Source organism: Primulina tabacum, chromosome 13 (assembly GCF_025594145.1).
Source record: "Primulina tabacum isolate GXHZ01 chromosome 13, ASM2559414v2, whole genome shotgun sequence".
Taxonomy (NCBI): Eukaryota; Viridiplantae; Streptophyta; class Magnoliopsida; order Lamiales; family Gesneriaceae; genus Primulina; species Primulina tabacum.
Window position 1 is genome coordinate 32,509,950 of NC_134562.1, and position 18,055 is coordinate 32,528,004.

General features: G+C 35.8%; 2 protein-coding genes across 4 annotated transcripts; one reads left to right on the top strand and one right to left on the bottom strand.

Moving 5' to 3' along the window:
• Nucleotides 1-368: 368 nt before the first annotated feature.
• LOC142522193 (DNA polymerase I A, chloroplastic/mitochondrial-like) lies at nt 369-10,729 on the bottom strand. Its single transcript, XM_075625367.1, is given in 14 exon segments — nt 369-946; nt 2,293-2,382; nt 2,467-2,679; nt 2,759-2,851; nt 4,778-4,972; nt 5,052-5,144; nt 5,851-5,946; nt 6,917-7,370; nt 7,863-8,536; nt 8,689-8,880; nt 8,995-9,465; nt 9,580-9,800; nt 9,803-9,942; nt 10,350-10,729. Coding segments are annotated over 14 exon segments (3,225 nt in total). The 5' UTR covers nt 10,481-10,729; the 3' UTR covers nt 369-784.
• A 1,868-nt stretch (nt 10,730-12,597) lies between these two features.
• On the top strand, nt 12,598-17,187 carry LOC142522734 (uncharacterized). Of its 3 annotated transcripts, none has more exons than XM_075626266.1 (7): nt 12,598-12,944; nt 13,329-13,450; nt 13,546-13,700; nt 14,446-14,515; nt 14,594-14,705; nt 15,374-15,550; nt 16,684-17,187. In XM_075626266.1, the coding sequence occupies exons 1-7, from the start codon at nt 12,743-12,745 to the stop codon at nt 16,965-16,967; spliced, it is 1,122 nt and encodes a 373-aa protein (XP_075482381.1). In that variant the 5' UTR covers nt 12,598-12,742; the 3' UTR covers nt 16,968-17,187. The 3 variants fall into 3 exon arrangements, with proteins under 3 accessions (XP_075482381.1, XP_075482382.1, XP_075482383.1); XM_075626267.1 differs by having other exon boundaries at nt 14,594-14,690; XM_075626268.1 differs by having other exon boundaries at nt 14,594-14,624.
• Nucleotides 17,188-18,055: the final 868 nt, after the last annotated feature.

Sequence of the window (18,055 nt, forward strand, 5' to 3'; positions counted from 1 at the left end):
TGATATCGTTGTACAAACTTGTGTGAGACGGAAAAAAGGATCTGGAAAAATTTTGGTTTTTGAAATCTATTCGATATGAATAAGTTCTTTTTGGATTTGGAATTAGATTTGAAAATTCAATTATTTGAAATTACATTTGGTGTTTGATTTAAAATTTAAAAATTGTATTTACAAATTCATTTCTTGTTTAGAGAAAAAGAATTCAAATTTGAAATTTTAAAATTTTACTAAGATATCCTTAGAAATTATATATACATAAATAAAATTTGATGGAATTTGAATAAAAAAGTAATTATATGTTTTCAAAAAGAACTTATTCATATCCGAAAAGATTTCAAAAACCAAAATGTTTATTCAACACGTTGTGAAAAGAATGACAGAGTTTGATATGAGAATGAGAAAGCTCGTCGGTATCTATCGAAAGACAGATGAACAGCGGTCAGATATACAAACAGGCTGCCAGGTTAGAACAAGTGAAAGAGAACCTTACAATTCAAAATTTTTTCTCTCTATTTCACCACTTTCATTTTACAACAGATGATACCTGGAAAAATCGAAGTTACACCCGAGGCAATCCTCGGAGCAAGTGGTTTTCCACCTTATATACAGCTTAAGGATCTCTGACAAGCTCCTCTCCCTGATTAGATTACGAAATGACGAAGAACCACCAACTCCGAGTCAAAGTGTGGTACTCAGGCCGAGACCCCACCAAGAATGTGATGGAACACCGTCGAAGAAGAGAGATTCATTGAAATCCAATTTGTTCAAGAAATGGTGATTTAATCTATTTGGCAGAATACCAGTTCTGCGCACATTTGGCATCAACAGACAAATCAACTCTGAGAATGTTTTCGCCGTTGAAAGGCTTCGACATGCATTCCACCACTATAGCCTTAGCAACGTCAGCTGATTCAGTTGGCCCTTCTAGGATCACCTCATCGTGAACCTGTTAACATAAACATCGCAATTGAGTCTCTTAGTTGATAGTGAAGAACAAGAGGCAGCTATATCAGGGAAGAAGATTTGTAAAAAACAACCGTATACTTTTCATGCCATTTAGTAAAAAGGATGGATAAAAATCAATCAATATCACACCACAGCGGTAAAAGTGCAACAAACTGAAACTTTAAATAAGACAGCAGTTGCGTCATATCTAGTCAGTATTAGATAAATGGCCTAAGTAATACTCTTTTTTACCATAAAACTAGTGATTTAGATAAAGGCAAACGTATTACAAGCCCACAAGGCTGCACTTGCACTCAAGGCTGTGAGAAACTCAAGCCATTACCGTGCCTGGTCATGCTACGGATAAGAGCTTGATCTTGAAGCACCCGGTGCAGCGCTTCAATGAAACGTGCCTCAATCATAAAGCCACGGCCTTGTTGCACTCTAAGTGCTTTAGGCACACAAGACTTTTTAAGCACAGGTTATATGGTAAGATAGTAAGTCCAAAATGAAATGTAAGATATTAATATTATCTTTTCTTAGAGAATAATAAGTATTTGTTATCATTTAATGGTTTGTATAGTACATATTGGGTTATACACGCTGAAACTTCAGATATTTTTACATTAAAGATCATCATCTTCTCAAACACTTCATTTCAGCTAGTGCATGTAAGGTCTTTTTTGTAATTAATTTAATTTATATTCAAATATGGGTAAATCATAATTGTAAAAATTTATAAAGGTCATAATACAATTTGAAATGATAAAATGAAATTGGAAAAATTAACGAGTCATACTGCAATTTGAAATGATAAAAAAAAAACAAAAATAAAAACAAAAAAAACCCCAACCAAGACAACATCCAGATTCTTAATAGATGAACGCCTTACCCTGCACCTACACGCTATGATATCTATAAGCATTACTGCACCTTGCGCTACTCAGGGACGGAGTCACCCCAAAGGCTGGGATGGGCTCCAGCCCAGGCTTGATTTTTGGGTTTATTTAAAAATATGGATGGAGTTTTTTTTTTTAAATTTTAGCCTATTTTAGCCCACAAATTTAAAAAATAAAATAACATTGAGTATATCACAAATTTAAGCACACATTTTAGCCCAAATTTTAGCCCACAATTTAGCTCACAAATTTTTAGCCTAGGATCGAAACTTTTTCTGGCTACGTCCCTGGCGCTACTCATACAAAATAGAATCTATTATAGATCTAATAATGCATAACACAAGCATATATGCCAATTTTACTTCAAATCATCAAAAAAAGGGAGGTACAAATGTGAGTTGATACAAGTGGCAGTTCCTTTTATTTTAACAAGGAATGCTAAATTGACCTGTAACAGTAGTCTCCACCCTAGCGCCTTTAGACGTGCATTCTTCGATATTTCCAACATGGCACACATAGCAACATCTGCAGCACTTCCCTATAACATTTTGCAAGTCAAAGCATGTCAACAAAACATTAAAAGGCAAGCGCGGTAAAATTACAGCGACTAGGAAACAGGGACCTGCACAGGGGTGTTGATGGCAGCTCTATCTATGTGAGCTTTATGGGCTGAGGTGGCATTGTTCAGAGATGGAAAATGACGAGCCCGTCCCAGTAATGTGTCAACAAACCGAAATCTACGTGCCTGTTTTTTACGTTCGTGTTGCCACAATAACACTTCTTTTCTGTCACTGTACCAGAGATCAACTGTTTTCTGAGCTTCCTCACGAGACACCTAAAAACATGGATAGCATTCACAGAATTTGTAGGTATGAACTCTTTCCCAGTTGAAACTCGCCAAAATAATAACATACCTTCCAGTCACGAGCAAGTCCCACAGTAGTTTTCCCATATGCAATGGAAAAGTTAAGCATCTTTGCTTTTCTTCTTTCAGAAGCAAAAGCATCCTGAAATAAAATATAAATAGTGTTATCCGCTCTTGCTGTTATTCAAGCTTGTACTTGATTCTGAAGGAAAAGGATAACACCTAACATGAAGTTGCTCTCGCTGCCTAAGTTGGAAGAACATCAAGGAATATTCTGAAAACGCATGCTTTTGCCATTTTAACCCACTAATGCAGTTCATAAAAGATTTGCTTATTTAAGATTAATTGTGGACAGATTATGTAAGCATCAAATTCAGGTCAAGCTGGCAGTTAACACGTAGCTTGATCGAAGACATGCATCATGCTAGAGAAAAAATCGAGCAAATGAGTAATTTCAGTGATTTGCTTCATCCAAAAGCAAGTTCATGGTTCGCCCTGAGTGGAAAGAAAGAGGAAACCACAGCTAAACCATGTACTGGGTGTGATTTTAATCCACCGGATCTCAAATTGTAAAGAGAACCTTGGAAATTATACATGCATCAATTTGCCATCTCCATTATAGTACAACGCCCATGCTCAACATCTACTCAGTCTTTACTTATTATAGTCCAAACATTTGTTGCGCTCAGCACTCAACAGTCCATAACCTTCAAAATAAGCTTCGAGCATACATCAACCCATCAACTTCTCATAGAAAACTATAGACGCCAAAGGAATAACAAGATGAGCCTTTCTCCTATCTTAGTCACAGGTAGAGTATCTAGTCGCAGTAAGACTAATCAGCAGTATAAAATCGACAAAGATGTGACCATTCTGTGACACAGCTAAAGTTGATTTCAAATTTTAAAACCTGATGACAATTCAAATCTACCTTTTCTCCTGTTAGAGGAGTCAATTGGCTATAATTGGTTCTCTGAGGAAGACAAATCAGAACAAACATGAATTGGTACCAGCATTTTAAATCTCAAGTCTGACACTGATTCTCAGTATATAAAAAATTGATTCCTTAAGTAGAGTTGTCAATCGCGCCGTTGGAGCCAAGTTCTAGGATCACACTCGGCCAGACTTTGTCTGCGCTTTTTTCTCAAAGCTTATGCTTGGTCAGAAAATTCAGATAAGCTTTAAGCCGAGCCGAAGCATGTCCCAATTACCAATCAGTCTTTTCTCCATGATTAACACATAAAACCGAATCAACGAAGGAACTATTTGCTGCAGATCTTGGACACGACCTTGGCAGGAAGGGTAGAATTTTTTGGACTGTGTAGTTCATTGTATTTGCTGGTCAATTTGGTTGGAGAGGAATAGAAGTTATATAATATAGAAGAGATGGTTGAAGAGTGTTGGAACAAGATTAAGCTTCAAACGTCTAGTTGGATTCGGAAGCATAAAAAGTTCAAGACATTCTCGATTTCAGATTTTAGGGATTGGAGCTATTCATGTTAATATGATCAGGGATTTTTTTAGGGTGCGGATCACTTGTCCGACTTTTGTAATTAATAGATTTTAATTATTTAATATAATACTGTTTCCTTTAAAAAAAACAAATAAAACCAAATCATAAATAGGAAAGAAAACAACTTACAGTATCAAATAAAATTCAAAGAAGTAAAATAAAATCATGTTCTTGATTGTAATACAAGTTCTGAAGTTCCTTATTTTTAGGCATGAGCATCTTTATTTAGTAACAAAATATTTTTAGTTCAAGTCTCAACCATCTGCTAAACCCTAGTTGGGTTTTGAAATTAAATAATCAAGTAAAGAATGTGAGCCTAGAGTTAGCTTGAGCTTATTAACAATTTTATCCTTAGTATAAAGTGAGACAAGTACCATATTTGATTATGTAATATTGTTCCCCAAGATATAGTTATTGAATTCCTCAACGATGTATTTATCTAGATTGACAAAGTTCACAAATATAACAAAAAAGATTAAGAGGCTAATGCAGCACACATGCTATTACTGGAAAAATGTAGTCAACATTAATCAATGGGGTAGATTCGATAATAACCTTTAGTAAAGGGGCCGGAGGCTCATCTTCACCAGGCTGAGGATGCCACTCAAGAAGTACGTCCTTCCGTTCGACAGCTTCACGAATGTGTGGATACATATTCATTGCCGTTCTGGAATGGAAGTCTCCACCAGCTTTGAAAGCATTCAACATGCTCTCACAATTGGCAAGATGTGCAAGAATCCTAAGTTCTAACTGATAGCGCAAACACATTTTATCACGAACAAAATAAAACAAGTAAAGTAATTATATTTTAGGATGTCCAAGTCATTACCTGTCCATAATCAGCAACTATCAGAGAGTTACCAGGTGCAGCTACAAAAGCTTGCCGAATCTTATACCGATCTTTCTCCAAGGCAGGCTGGTTCTGAATTTTAGAATCAGAATATCATAATAAGCAGTTTCACTGAAAATATATGACGAGAATTCCCAAACTCAGATTATATTAGGTGGTTTTTCCATCATAAACATGAATCATATAGATCAGCCTAAAGTTATAATGGCATTGGCAGTTATTCTCAAACAATGCATCACTTGATTTGAGCAACAAGATAAAGCTTGCTGATGCCAATGCTTTTCATATATCTACACACCCCACCGGCACCGCTACCCTAACTCAAGAAATTAAGGTGGTGTTTGTTTTGGCTTTCCAGTATCACCAACTAAAAAATGTTGACAGTAGTTTCTAGATTTCTTTTTAAAAAAAATTGGGGAAAACGTTTCTGAAATTGATATGAGATTTTTCTTATTGGAAATTTTGCTACTTTAAATTGAAATTTTTGGGGGTAGCATACTTTTGGCCTTATGTAGCAGTAGTGATGGGATGGACGAAAGTTGTCTCTGCACGAAAAGCAATCCAAAACAGCATAATAATTCACCAATAAAAACATGTCTCTGCACGAGAAGCAAACAAACACAGCATACTTAATTCACCAACAGAAATCACGTCACTATGGATTCTGGAACCAACCCATAAGCCTAACCTTCAACAAGATTTAAAAAAATAGAGTTGCAAGCTAATTTAACTACAGTACACAAGGCGTTATTTTCAAAAGATAACACCATTGACAAACCTGTAAATTCGGCCTTCTTGCAGACAACCGCCCGGTTTCTGTGTTAATATTCAAGGAACAATGGATTCTCCCATTCTTGCCAGATATATGATTGCCCTGTATTAGAGTGAAACAGACGGTTGCATAAATTAGAGACACAGAATCACTAAATATATCCACACTCCTAACGACAGACAATTGTCTTATAAAGAGGCTAATCTTAGAAAAATAAATATAGGATTTCCGAATGTGGAATTTCATGATAGATATAAAATATATCCTCTAGTAGTAGACAGAAGACCATCTTTCTGACTCCAGAGAACTCAGTTTACAGCATCTTAAAAAAATAACATCCACAGGAGTTGTAGGAATGCAAGTCCAAAAATTAATTCCCCCCAACACCTCATTATTTTATTAAAAATATTGCCATCTGAATTAGTCAATGTTTGGTAATATTTTCTAGAAACATTTTGATGCTCACATCCAAACAAATCCATCTGATTTTCAATTTCTTTTCCACAATAAATGCCACCCACTTACACATTGCCAAATACAACCATTATAAGTTTCAACTATCATCACTATCAAAAGCAATATTAATACGATATTATCTTCCAACATAATACAGCAAAACATATTAACATGCATGCTTCCAATAACGAAAGCACACATTACTGAAAAACTAAACTCGATATATTTTGAAATAACATGAGTTTTATGGTAGAAAAACAAAAGGAAACATACATCACATTCTCCAATTCAACTTCTAAACACAGTTTCAATAAATATCTTCCATAATTTCAGAAACATATCAAACATTACCACCGGAATAAGATTTAGGAATTTTAACATAGCAGATTTTGTTTATCATTCTCTATGCTACACTTCAACATTTAGTAGTTTAATATGAGAATAAATGTTCCAGGAGACACTCTCACCCAAACCCAACGAGAAACATGAGAGGAAAGCAAAAAACCCAAATGAGACCTTAATCCTAAAAAACACCATTGTTTATTCATTCATATCCTTTTTAATGACATTAATCATCATTCTAATCATGTATCCTGGTAAGTTTAGCAATAATAACCTGCAATGGAAGAATAAAGTTGGATATGAGAGAGTCTATCGAACAAACTTCACATAAAGCAGCAATGGCATGGCAAGCCTCAATTCCTGCCTGCCCACCACCAAAGGCAGCGTAAGCTGGTCCATAAGCAGAGGTATCACGGTCTTCATTAGGAGGTGTTTCATTGTCCTCGGAAAGGTTTTTAGTCACAGTTTCAGTCAGTTCTTCATCAATGTCTTCATCCACAAAGTCAAAGTCAGCAGAAACCTTTCCAGCTAGACTCTTTAAAACATCTCCGCTAACAGAAGGCCAACCGCTTGCAGTGTACTTGTCAGGCTCAATGTCAACACCATCAGGCTTGCGCAGTGTGATTTTACAGTATTTTGTGGGACTCTTCTTGCCTTCTTCGATAATATTATCTATATTCGGAACTTTAAAATCTTTCTCCACCGGAAGAAACTCATTGGGGTCCTTTCTGCAAATAAAATGTGAAGAAGAAGAATAATTAAATAGACCAAACAAAAAGAGAGATGCTGAAACTTCCATTGCTTCAGAAGATGTGACTTGTTCATAAGGATGCAGCATTTTAGTTACCTACCCGAGGAATGCCTCAATTCCATTGAAGTTTTAATTATAGTTCTTTACAGTATTGAAAAATGACAGGCCAAGTTTTTCAATTACCATTCCACTTCAGGTTAGTTTTAATTTTGTAAGCTTCAAACCAACCCATCATGCTCTCTTTACTCTATTAGGCCCATCAGCATACTACAATTTTGCTGAGAATTGATGTTTAAGCTTTAACAGCTTTTGTTACCATTTGCCGTACCAAGAAATAATACAAGGAATTTGAAAAAATAACCAATAGAGTAAATGATTTGAAACCAAATTAACATATAAGGAGTTTATGAACATAATAATGTTTGTATATCAACATAGGGATTCCTTCAGTATAAATGTTCGTCCATACCTGTTTTGTATACCACCAAAAAAAAGCTGTCGCAACTGTGTATCACTTCCGACATTCATGTATTTGGCATCAGGGCAATACTTTGATGCCCACTTGCGAAATCTAGCTGCCGAAACTTGCTGCTCAGCTTTAGCTACCCTTTCAATCTGAGAAAGGAAGGAACGGTCAACCAGCATCCCCTCTGCTTCCATTTTTACAAGAAGTTCACCAAATGGACGCATGAATTGTTGGTAAAAATCAAGCATCGATCCTTTATATTGCCCATCAAGTCTCCAACAGCGCTTCAATAATTTCTTCTCTAAACTTTCATAAAGCTTCAATGTGCTGATTGAATCTAAAGCAGAATAACAAATCCATGGTTCTCTCTCAACTCTTTGTAGGTCTTCAACAGGAGGAATGATGATTAATTTTCCCACAGATCCATCGATCCTCAGTTTTTTTCTTCCAAAGATAGTTTTCATCGAGACTTTTCCTATCACTTCCTCACCAGGGCCTCTCTTAGCATCTGACATGACTTCCGAATCACCTGTCAGTGCTTCTAGAGAATACCCACCTTCAGTTCGCCGAGCGGAATTCCATAATCGAGCCATGTGCATTGTATCAGCAAAGAAACCATCAACTTTAAGTCCATAGTTCTCTATGACATGACAATCAAAGCTATAATTGTGCCACACCTGCAAAAGCACAAGGAAACAGATTACGATGATAAAAATTCAAGTTCATAACCACTCCATCATGCTGCTTCGAGTATCTATATTGACAGGATAAATTCAAAATGACCAATAAAAGATGATCCTGCAGCAATGGACACGAGTAAATGATAAACCTTTTTAATAGACCCGTCTTCAAAAAATGGAGTGAATACGGCCAGAAGATCTCTGCCACCTCCATCAAGGACATCTACCCAGATGCAAGATTTGCCATCACCAAAATCAGCATCTGAACCAGAATATATACTGAAACAAATAATTTCTCCATGGTTGACTGGTGTTTCCTCTTTCACATCAATGTTGGCCACCTATAAGTCATTAACAATCATGTAGAGAAGAGAAAGCCAAGTTATGACACAGTCTTGCACAAATTTGGGGATTAAAAGTAAAAAAGTATGAGTGAAGTTCGAGCCAATACATACCTCTGTATCACAAGCGTGGATGCGATTTTTGTATTGATTGGTGAGCATGTCGACTACTTTCTCAGCTGCTGCGATGCTGTCAACCACAAGAACCTTGTCATAGACCTTGCTAAGCCTTTTACGGAGTTCTGTGGCTTCAGCAGTGGCAATGTTTTCAGTGATAATTTCATCATCTCTGTCAGTGGAGACAGATTTTCTCTTGGTCATATCATGTTCTTTTTTATCTGGGACATAGTCCATGCAAGTTATCAAACCTTGATGTCCATAATTTTTCAAGCCATTGAGATGAGCACCTTCTGGCATCGATCGACTCTGAATAACAACTTTATTTTCTCTGTCATTTGTATATGATTCTAGGTCACGTCCTACTTGAATGACAGATGCTCGGTCATGGGACATACAAGGTCCATGTCCAACATTTCCAATGTTTTTGCGGTTCTTTTTGCTTAGTCCACTTCCTTCTCCTTCATACTGCAAAACAAACAAATTTTCATCATGAGAACACTTAGGCAATGTTTGTTAATAGTGACGATTTTCAATGAAAGACTTGCATCTCCAAACCAGTCAGTTTTAAGAATATCTCACAATGTTGCTTCTCACAAACTTGGCCTTGTCTGCAATGTTTTCTTGACAGAGTATTTCAAGATTTGCAGATTGATTATTGCTAATAGCAAATACTCTCTTCTTCATTTTACATTCTTCAGTAGCTTTACCCCAGTCTGCCGCAGTATGTCCAGCAGAAATTACACCGTCCCAAATTCCATGATTAAGTTCTCCATGCACAGAAGGTTTATTCAGGGGAGGAAACGGAAAGTATTTCTTCCTCTTTCACTTTCATCGCATGGAAACGTGCTATAACTCAGCCTATGTTTTAACTCAAGTAAATCAACATTAAGAGTTCCGTTTGACAAGAGGCTATTAGCACTTTGGGGCTCTCTTCCATCCAATCTGCAAAATATCACTTACAAATTAGGAACATGCATCACAAAAATTAACTGGGTAGTCTGCATTCAAACCCACTGCTGCAATTTTACGAATTTCCACACTAAAATTCCCACTACAAGATAATAAGAAAGCTTCAACGTCTGAATCGAGTAAGATTACTTAATTTATAAAAAAAAAAAAGGCTCTTACATTATAATACTAATTGCTACCCACAACCAGAACCACATTTTCAAGAAAGCCAAATTAAGGAAACGAAAAAGAAAAAAAAAACCCTTCTAGTTCTAATAGTTCGCACCCGAAACATTAGAAAATATCGAGCTCTCTACAACACGTGCGCAGGTAACATATTCCACCAGAAACCAAAATAAAAAAACCAAGAACTAACTGGGTGAGTTCTAAAGAAACCAAACCTGCTGAAAACTTTGGTCGTAGAAGAAAAGGAGCAAAACCGAGTACCGGAGCGGCAAAGCCAGAAATACTGAGGGTAAAAGGAGGAAGGCCAGAAGGCATTAGTCTGAACAGAGAAACCCATTTTAGCCATCGGCGCTGCGACTCTGCCTAGCTTCTTGCTAGTCCTGAAACTAACAACACTACAGAAAGCTGCCGTCTTGATAAGGTATTTATCAATTGTTTGTCGTGGAGTGCGTTGCGGCGTGACAAGAAGCCGAAGCGGGCGAAGTGAACATAAATGCGTGATAGAGCGAGAGAGAGAGACTCGGGGATTGTGGTAGAGACTAGGCAGCAGAGAAGGGAAGAGGGAGGGAAAAGCTTTGCCTTGAGCTCGCTGTGATTTTAATTAGCTTTTTTATTTTCTTTTTTTCCCTTATAATTATAATTATATATATAGTATATTTCATCACATCCAGTAGATGAGTGACACCTCATATCGGTGCTCACACAGATGTGCACGGTAGGTGTGCAGCATATCAAAACTGTATATATTGATATGTAATTTATGGAAAAATTGGTTTTAAATCCTTAAACTCAAACTTAACTTTATCATAACTTCTTGCCTTTCAAAAACTTTGTCCAAACTCCCTAAAAACCCAAAATGTGACAAAAACACACTTTTTTAAAGTGATTGATTTTCTAGGCCGAAAAATGGTATCAGAACTAGGTAAAATTATTTCAAACATACAAAATTATTATTATCAAGTAATTAAATATTTGAGGAGAAGAATTTTCTCAAATTACATGAATCCGAATCCAGGTTCGAGATTATTTATTTACATCAATTATTCCATAAATCTGGAATATTTGCGGCATGGAGATCTAACTAAGGTTAGATATTAAGAAGGAATTTATCAGAGAGTCCTAAGATAGATGTATGATTCAAAATAACAGGTTCTTAGAGGTAGTACCGGATTTCTCTAAACTCTCAGGAGATCTTAGAGAAATTCAAAAGACGATACAAAATTATGACAATATATTGTATTATGTACTACAAGATGTGGAAAAAATCCTTGAAAACCAATAAGAAATTCTTGAAATATTAAAGTATATTCGAACAAGAATTCAAATATTAGAACAAAGTTTTAGTAAGAGAATTTCAGAAGGAAGATTACCACCATCATTTGGAACTGAACCCTTGTTACATCAACAAGGGAAGGCCAAGGTGGTGCAAAAACCTTTGACTAGAGAAGAAAAGATATCAATCTAATTAAATCTGTCTCAAAAAAAGAAATTAATCTAATGACAACTTTAGAAAATGATTAGTCTAGAGGATCTACAAGAACTTAGCGGAATCTTTCGCGAATCTCAAAGTCGTAGATCTGAAGATGAACACGATGGGAGGTGAACAACCTTATATAACCTGGTCATCTTCGCATGAACCACCAAGAGAAAGTGTGAGATCTCAAAATATAAATATGAGAGAATCCCAATCAGACTTTTACACTGGTGGAGAAGCACACCCTGCAGGAACAAAGTCAATGAAGAATCAAATTACTTTGCACCAAACACCCTATGAAAAATCTGTTTTAGAACCAATACATCCTTACGATGTTATGCTTAACCTAGATGTATTAGATTTCAAAAACAGATAATATCTCATAGATAATTGAACATCAGGTATGATAATCGCAGCAGGAACGCTTGATATCGACAGAGAATGATTCATTAAACTTCTAGATTGAGTCTTATGGGATCAGTAAAAATTGCTTGAGACATGACTTCGGTAGAAACCAAAATCATGTTTGAAAATGAGAAATTAGATATTGACGCAACAATTGAGAATATCAAGATCTTCTTATTTCGATGTTTTCCAAGTTCTATTGATGTACTTTAACTGCAGTTTAAATAATTTTTTTAATTAAATGTGATTTGTTGGGTTGTATTATATATTGGAGTAGCTCAATATGGTGGTATAATTTCTCTTTTTACTTTAATAATGAAAGTAATTTTATTATAATAATACTAATAAATCATGTTTATTTCTAACGAGTGACTATAATTTATTCAATTAACACATATATCATGTACTCACTCATGTGGCTAGCACAAACAAAACAGCTGATCTACGTATCCGTATAGCTGGAAGATTTCACCCTATTTTGTAGAGCATTGCCTCATCAGAAGATCAAAAGGCCCAATTTTAATCAAGCATATGTGGGATCCACTGATTTTTTCAATATCCACATCATGTGGACTGCCCCACAGCTAGCATCGGACTTTACCCGTATAGCCCGATCCGAGCCGTCATTTCTACTTCTAGATCTCTTCTCCAATTCCTCAATATCGATTCTTTTCAAAACCCAACCATTGTTTATGTATTAAAATCAATAGGCTACTTCTACGGTAACAAATGGCTTTCGGAAAGAGCAACTTAAGGGAGGAAGAAAATAGCCGAAACGCAGCAGCGACGGCGGCGTCTTCATCAGTGGTTTTCACCGATGCTGTGCTATACGCAACGATGTGCATCGTCGGGATGCCTGTCGACGTCCACGCTAGAGATGGCTCGGTTTATTCTGGAATCTTCTACACCGCCTGCGTCGACCGTGACTTTGGTATTTTCGCCTTATGATTTCCGTAGCTCTCTGTTGAATTTTAGTAACCCGGAAAGGTTTTTGCATACTGGATCGAATAGTTTCAGGGTTTTAGTTTTCTTGAGAAATTCTGGTGCTTTGTTTCGTTCTGGATTGGTTTGTGCTTCAGTTTGGTGACTGATCGATACATTTTCTAGGACAGGCTCCGTTTTCCTGTTTCAGTTTGAATTAGAAAATTCTTTATATTGAGTTATATATCCAAAATTGTATGTACTTGCTGGTAATTCAGCTATGTCGATATATTTGAGTGTTGTTTACTTATGGTAGAAATTTTGAGCATGAGGATATTGTTGGTGAGATTTACCAAATCCATTTTTCGCACCTGATAGATTACATTTTGTATAGCTATTGTACTGAAGGATGCGAGAATGATCAAGAAGGGGAATCAAGAAGCAAATGTGGTTAATGGCAGTTTGATAGACACGCTAACAGTTCCCTCAGAAAATTTTGCCCAAGTTGTTGCCAAGGCATGTAGTCTCAACTTTTCACAATTCTCAAGCTGTCTTAATTTGCATTTAGAAGTTTGATATTAATATTTGTTACTATTTTTCCCTATGTATAGGATGTTCGACTCCCTGCTAATGCCGTCACTGGATCCGAAGGGGGAAAGGGAATGGAGGAAGCTATTGTGGGCTATATAGAATACCCAGAGAGGGAGGCAAAGGTGATTATGCCTAATGAGTCGGGAGGAGATAAAAATCATAAAAACCAAACAAGGTGAGATTACGATATAATTTTTCCCCAAAGTGATGATGCAATACCAGAAAAGATATATTGTTTTATGCATGCTACCTGCTATTCATTGGTGGGAAGATACTTTGGCGAGCGAGAGATGGTAGAAGGAGGGTTTTGGCCTTTTGGGGCACGAGAGCGAGGAGGTCAATGATAGTGTATAGACTGGGAGAAGTTTGATCATTATTTGATTCATGACACTGCTGCCGAATTTGCATTTAATTTTGAGTACTTTTCTTTTGGTTATTTACAGTTACTTTTGTTGGTTCCCCCGAGTCCGCTGTTAAATGAAGAGTCTTGAAAAATAATGAGATTATTCCGGATGTTACACTTATATCTTTTTTGGTTGGCCATTAAGGTCTACAATGAGTATATCCTTATGATGCGCCATTGACCTATTGGCAGTTATTTTATCTGAACATTATGCTACCTAATTTTTTTTGGTTCTATGTACTTCAATGTTACTGTAATTTATACAAAATTATCATCTTGTCACTTTTTAGTTTGTATTCTCTGTGTCAAGGTAAGTTGACCTTGACATTCACTTACATGGATGGCCATGACATCTGGCTTCTTTTTTATTTTATCACCTTCTATTTGGGGCTGCCTTGGTTGTGCTCTATCAAATGAAAATTTATATTCAATACAAAATTAGAAGTGAAGTAGAATAATTGTGATAATCCCCTCTCACATCATACAAATAATTGAAATCTATAAATGTTGATGACAGACCAGTTGATGGCCCACAAGAAATAAAGAGAGAGAGCAAAAACATTTCCGAGCTTCAAGATGAAAAAATTGTATGTTGATGTGAACAAACCAATTCAATTCATGTGATTCTAAATTGTTTCTTGATATAAATTAATTTTGTCTTGCAGGGTCATGACCCTCAGGTCTCCCGCCCAAGCAGTAAGTTTCTGCCTCACTTCAAGATGAGGGAAAAGCTTCAGCTTGGAGCTGATCACAATCCACAAAGTGGGAAGATTAGCTGTAATTTTAATTATTTTTATTTTCTTTTCTTTTTCTCTTATATATATATAGAGAGAGAGAGAGAGAGAGAGAGAGAGAGAGAGAGAGAGAGAGAGATTATGCTGCCCACCACTCGATGGGCAATGACGTAGCAGTGATGTAATCTTTTTAAAAAAAAAACTTCGAACTTATCCTCAAGTTTCTTCTTCTCAATTCATATCGCCCTCTTTTCTCCAAACTTCTTCTCAGCGATGAGAAATTTCAACACTGTCGCTGCCACCGCCAATTAAGACCCAACTCCGCAACCCCACGCGCCACCCCAAACAGCCACCTCCCACGTCAAAACACCTCCGCAATGTTTATCAATTTATAATTATAATTTCGAATATGGATTCTAATAAAATTTAAATTTTTTTGGGGGTTTTATTTTATAATCGGTATCTATTTTTGAGGTTTTAGTATTTTTGGTTGTTTTCTTGGTGAAAATTTTTGTGCCGAGGTCTGGGAATTTAAATGGAATGCATTTTTCTCATGATTGTGCTATTTATATAGTTTTACATATTATTTAATACATTGTAGTCTGTAGAGTTTTATACAAGATATAAGCATATGTGAAGTTGGCTGGTGTGCCTTTTTTGGCTTTCAGACTATATTCTTAATGGTCTTATTATCCTTTTTTTTTTGTACAGACTGCATTCGAGACTGGAGAATAGGATTCAATTGGACAAAGCTATTCTCAGCGGCACTTTGCTTCACAGTTTTGATGGCACATGGAGTTAGCGGGTGGACAGGTGAAATACATGGAAGAGTGGTATGTGATGTGTGTGGTGACTCTTCAATTGGCCCCGAAGACCATGTTTTACAAGGCAAGACCTTATTATGATGTTTTTTTTGTAATTTCATGGTTCAAGTGCCTATTTAATGTGAATGTTGTTTTGTTGGATTTGATTGTTTTCTTGTCGACTAGAACCTTGATATAAGGTTGGAGATTAATTTTACGGGCCATTTGGTGAGATAGACACCAAGCTAATATTTAATTCCTACTTCCCACATAAAGGGACAGTAGTGTTGCTTAGGCGAATGAACTAAAATTGTAATGATTTGGATATTTCTAACTAATTAGCTTTCCCTGCAAATTTTGAACTCACGGTACCATGGTGGTGCTATATGATGTTTTAGTTCTTTTTTTTTTTTAAAGTATATGATGTTTTAGTTCTTGTATTGCTAAGAAGTGAAAATATTATATTTTTTAGCCTAATATTTTCCTAGGTCAGGACTTTGTCATAGATATGAGTAGGTCTCTTGTGAGACGGTCTCACGAATCTTTATCTGTGAGACGGATCAACCCTACCGATATTCACAATAAAAAATAATACTCTTAGCATAAAAAGTAATATTTTTTCCTGGATGACCCAAATAAGAGATACGTCTCACAAAATACGACCCGTGAGACCGTCCCACACAAGTTTTTGTCCATAGATATTGTGTGAACCTATGCTTTTGTTTTGGATAAGCAATATCAAGTCGAGCATAAATTTGATTTGATATTTCATGGACACAAATACTTTTCATCTCCCCAGATTAGCAACTTTAAAAAAGTTCAATGTCTAATTTTTAATGATTCCACTGCAGTTATGGTTCAAATAAGTAATGAGCGTGATCCGGAAGCTTCTTTTGGTTTGTGGTTTGCTAATCGAGGACTTCCATTTTCCTATTTGATTACTATTAGGTGGTCTTTTGAAATTGCAAGAACTTATAATTGATAGGCGTCATACTAAGGCCCTGTCTTAAACTTCCAAGCTGCTGAAATGTGGGAAGGATGTTATCATCATGCTAAATTCTTTCATTTTATTAGTTTTATATAGACCACGAAACATTTGTTTTATAGTGTGTGTACGAAACTAGTCATCCTTCAGCTTCTTTTACCAAGACTAGCAGGCTGTGGCAGAAAGCCAGTTCTTTATTTCTGATGTAGAGAACTTTGCATTTCTTTGGACAGGTGCCGAGGTGGCTGTGCTTTGCATAACAAAATCTGGAGAAGTTCTAAACTATCAAGCATTTACAAATGTTAACGGAGTATACACCGTGGCAGAGACGATGCCCGAGAGTGAACGTTGGGATGCTTGTCTAGCCAGACCCATTAGCAGTTTTCACCACCATTGCACCCACCTGGGAGATGGTAGCACCGGGGTCAAGTTCAGTTACACTCTTCCATCTGGCTATTCTCATACAGTCAGGCCCTTTGTATACCGTCCCACCGCTGCTCCTGCATACTGCAACTAGAAACATATTTGTGCTTGAAATAGGAAATATACTAAATAGAAAAGGAAAACTTCTTGGACAGTTGAATATTAATGTTGTATTTGTTTATTATCATGTGTAATCAGGTGTGAGCTTTATTTAATGGTCTTTGTAAAGTTTGAATATTTAATTACTATGCTACCCGCCGAACAAATCTCCATGAAAAATTATCAAGTATTCAAGTGTGCTCAGGTTTGCTAATTGGGTTAGGAATTTGTCTGTGTTTATGCGCTATTTTCAGATTATTCGTCAGGATATTTTAGAAATCATGGCAAGGAACTGATTTGATTTGTTGGTTCAGTCTAATCCTAATTCAAAAACCAACTTTAAGTGAAAATGATTGTTAATTCCATATGTACAACTTTAAATAAATTTAAAAAACTTAATTAAGTCGATTTGAAATGTTTAACACACCATCTTTATTTTTCAGGTAGGGATGACAATATGACATGTTTGGGTGGATTTGGCCAAACCCGATACCCGTCGATGATAGTTAAAATGAGAAAAATAAATTCGTTCATAGAATTAATCTAAAACAATTATAAAACCAAATCAAAGAAATTTTTACACACGACGAAATAAATTTTCATCAACTTTTTGAACACATAAATTTGAAATCTATTTGATTTTTTGTTTAAAAATAATTAAGTAAAACTATTATTTTTATTTCATAAAAAAATTAACTCGGGGTCTAGCTATATGGATTATTTTATAATTAGTAGATCTCTTGTGAGACGGTCTCATGAATCTTTATCTGTAAGACATGTCAACCTTACCGATATTCACAATAAAAAATAATATTTTTTTCAGGAATGACTCAAATAAGAAATCTATATCACAAGATACGACTCGTGAGACCGTCTCACATAAATTTTTATCTTTATAATATATCAAGAAAATTACTTAGTTTTATGAGATGAATGTTTAAATATCTAAAGTGAAAACGAACATATTAAATGAATAAAAAAATACTAATAAATAAATCATTATTTGTTTTTTTAAGATGTCTATAATATAAACATGTCATGTATTTTTTTTTCAACTTTTGAGAAATACAATCGCTATCTTTG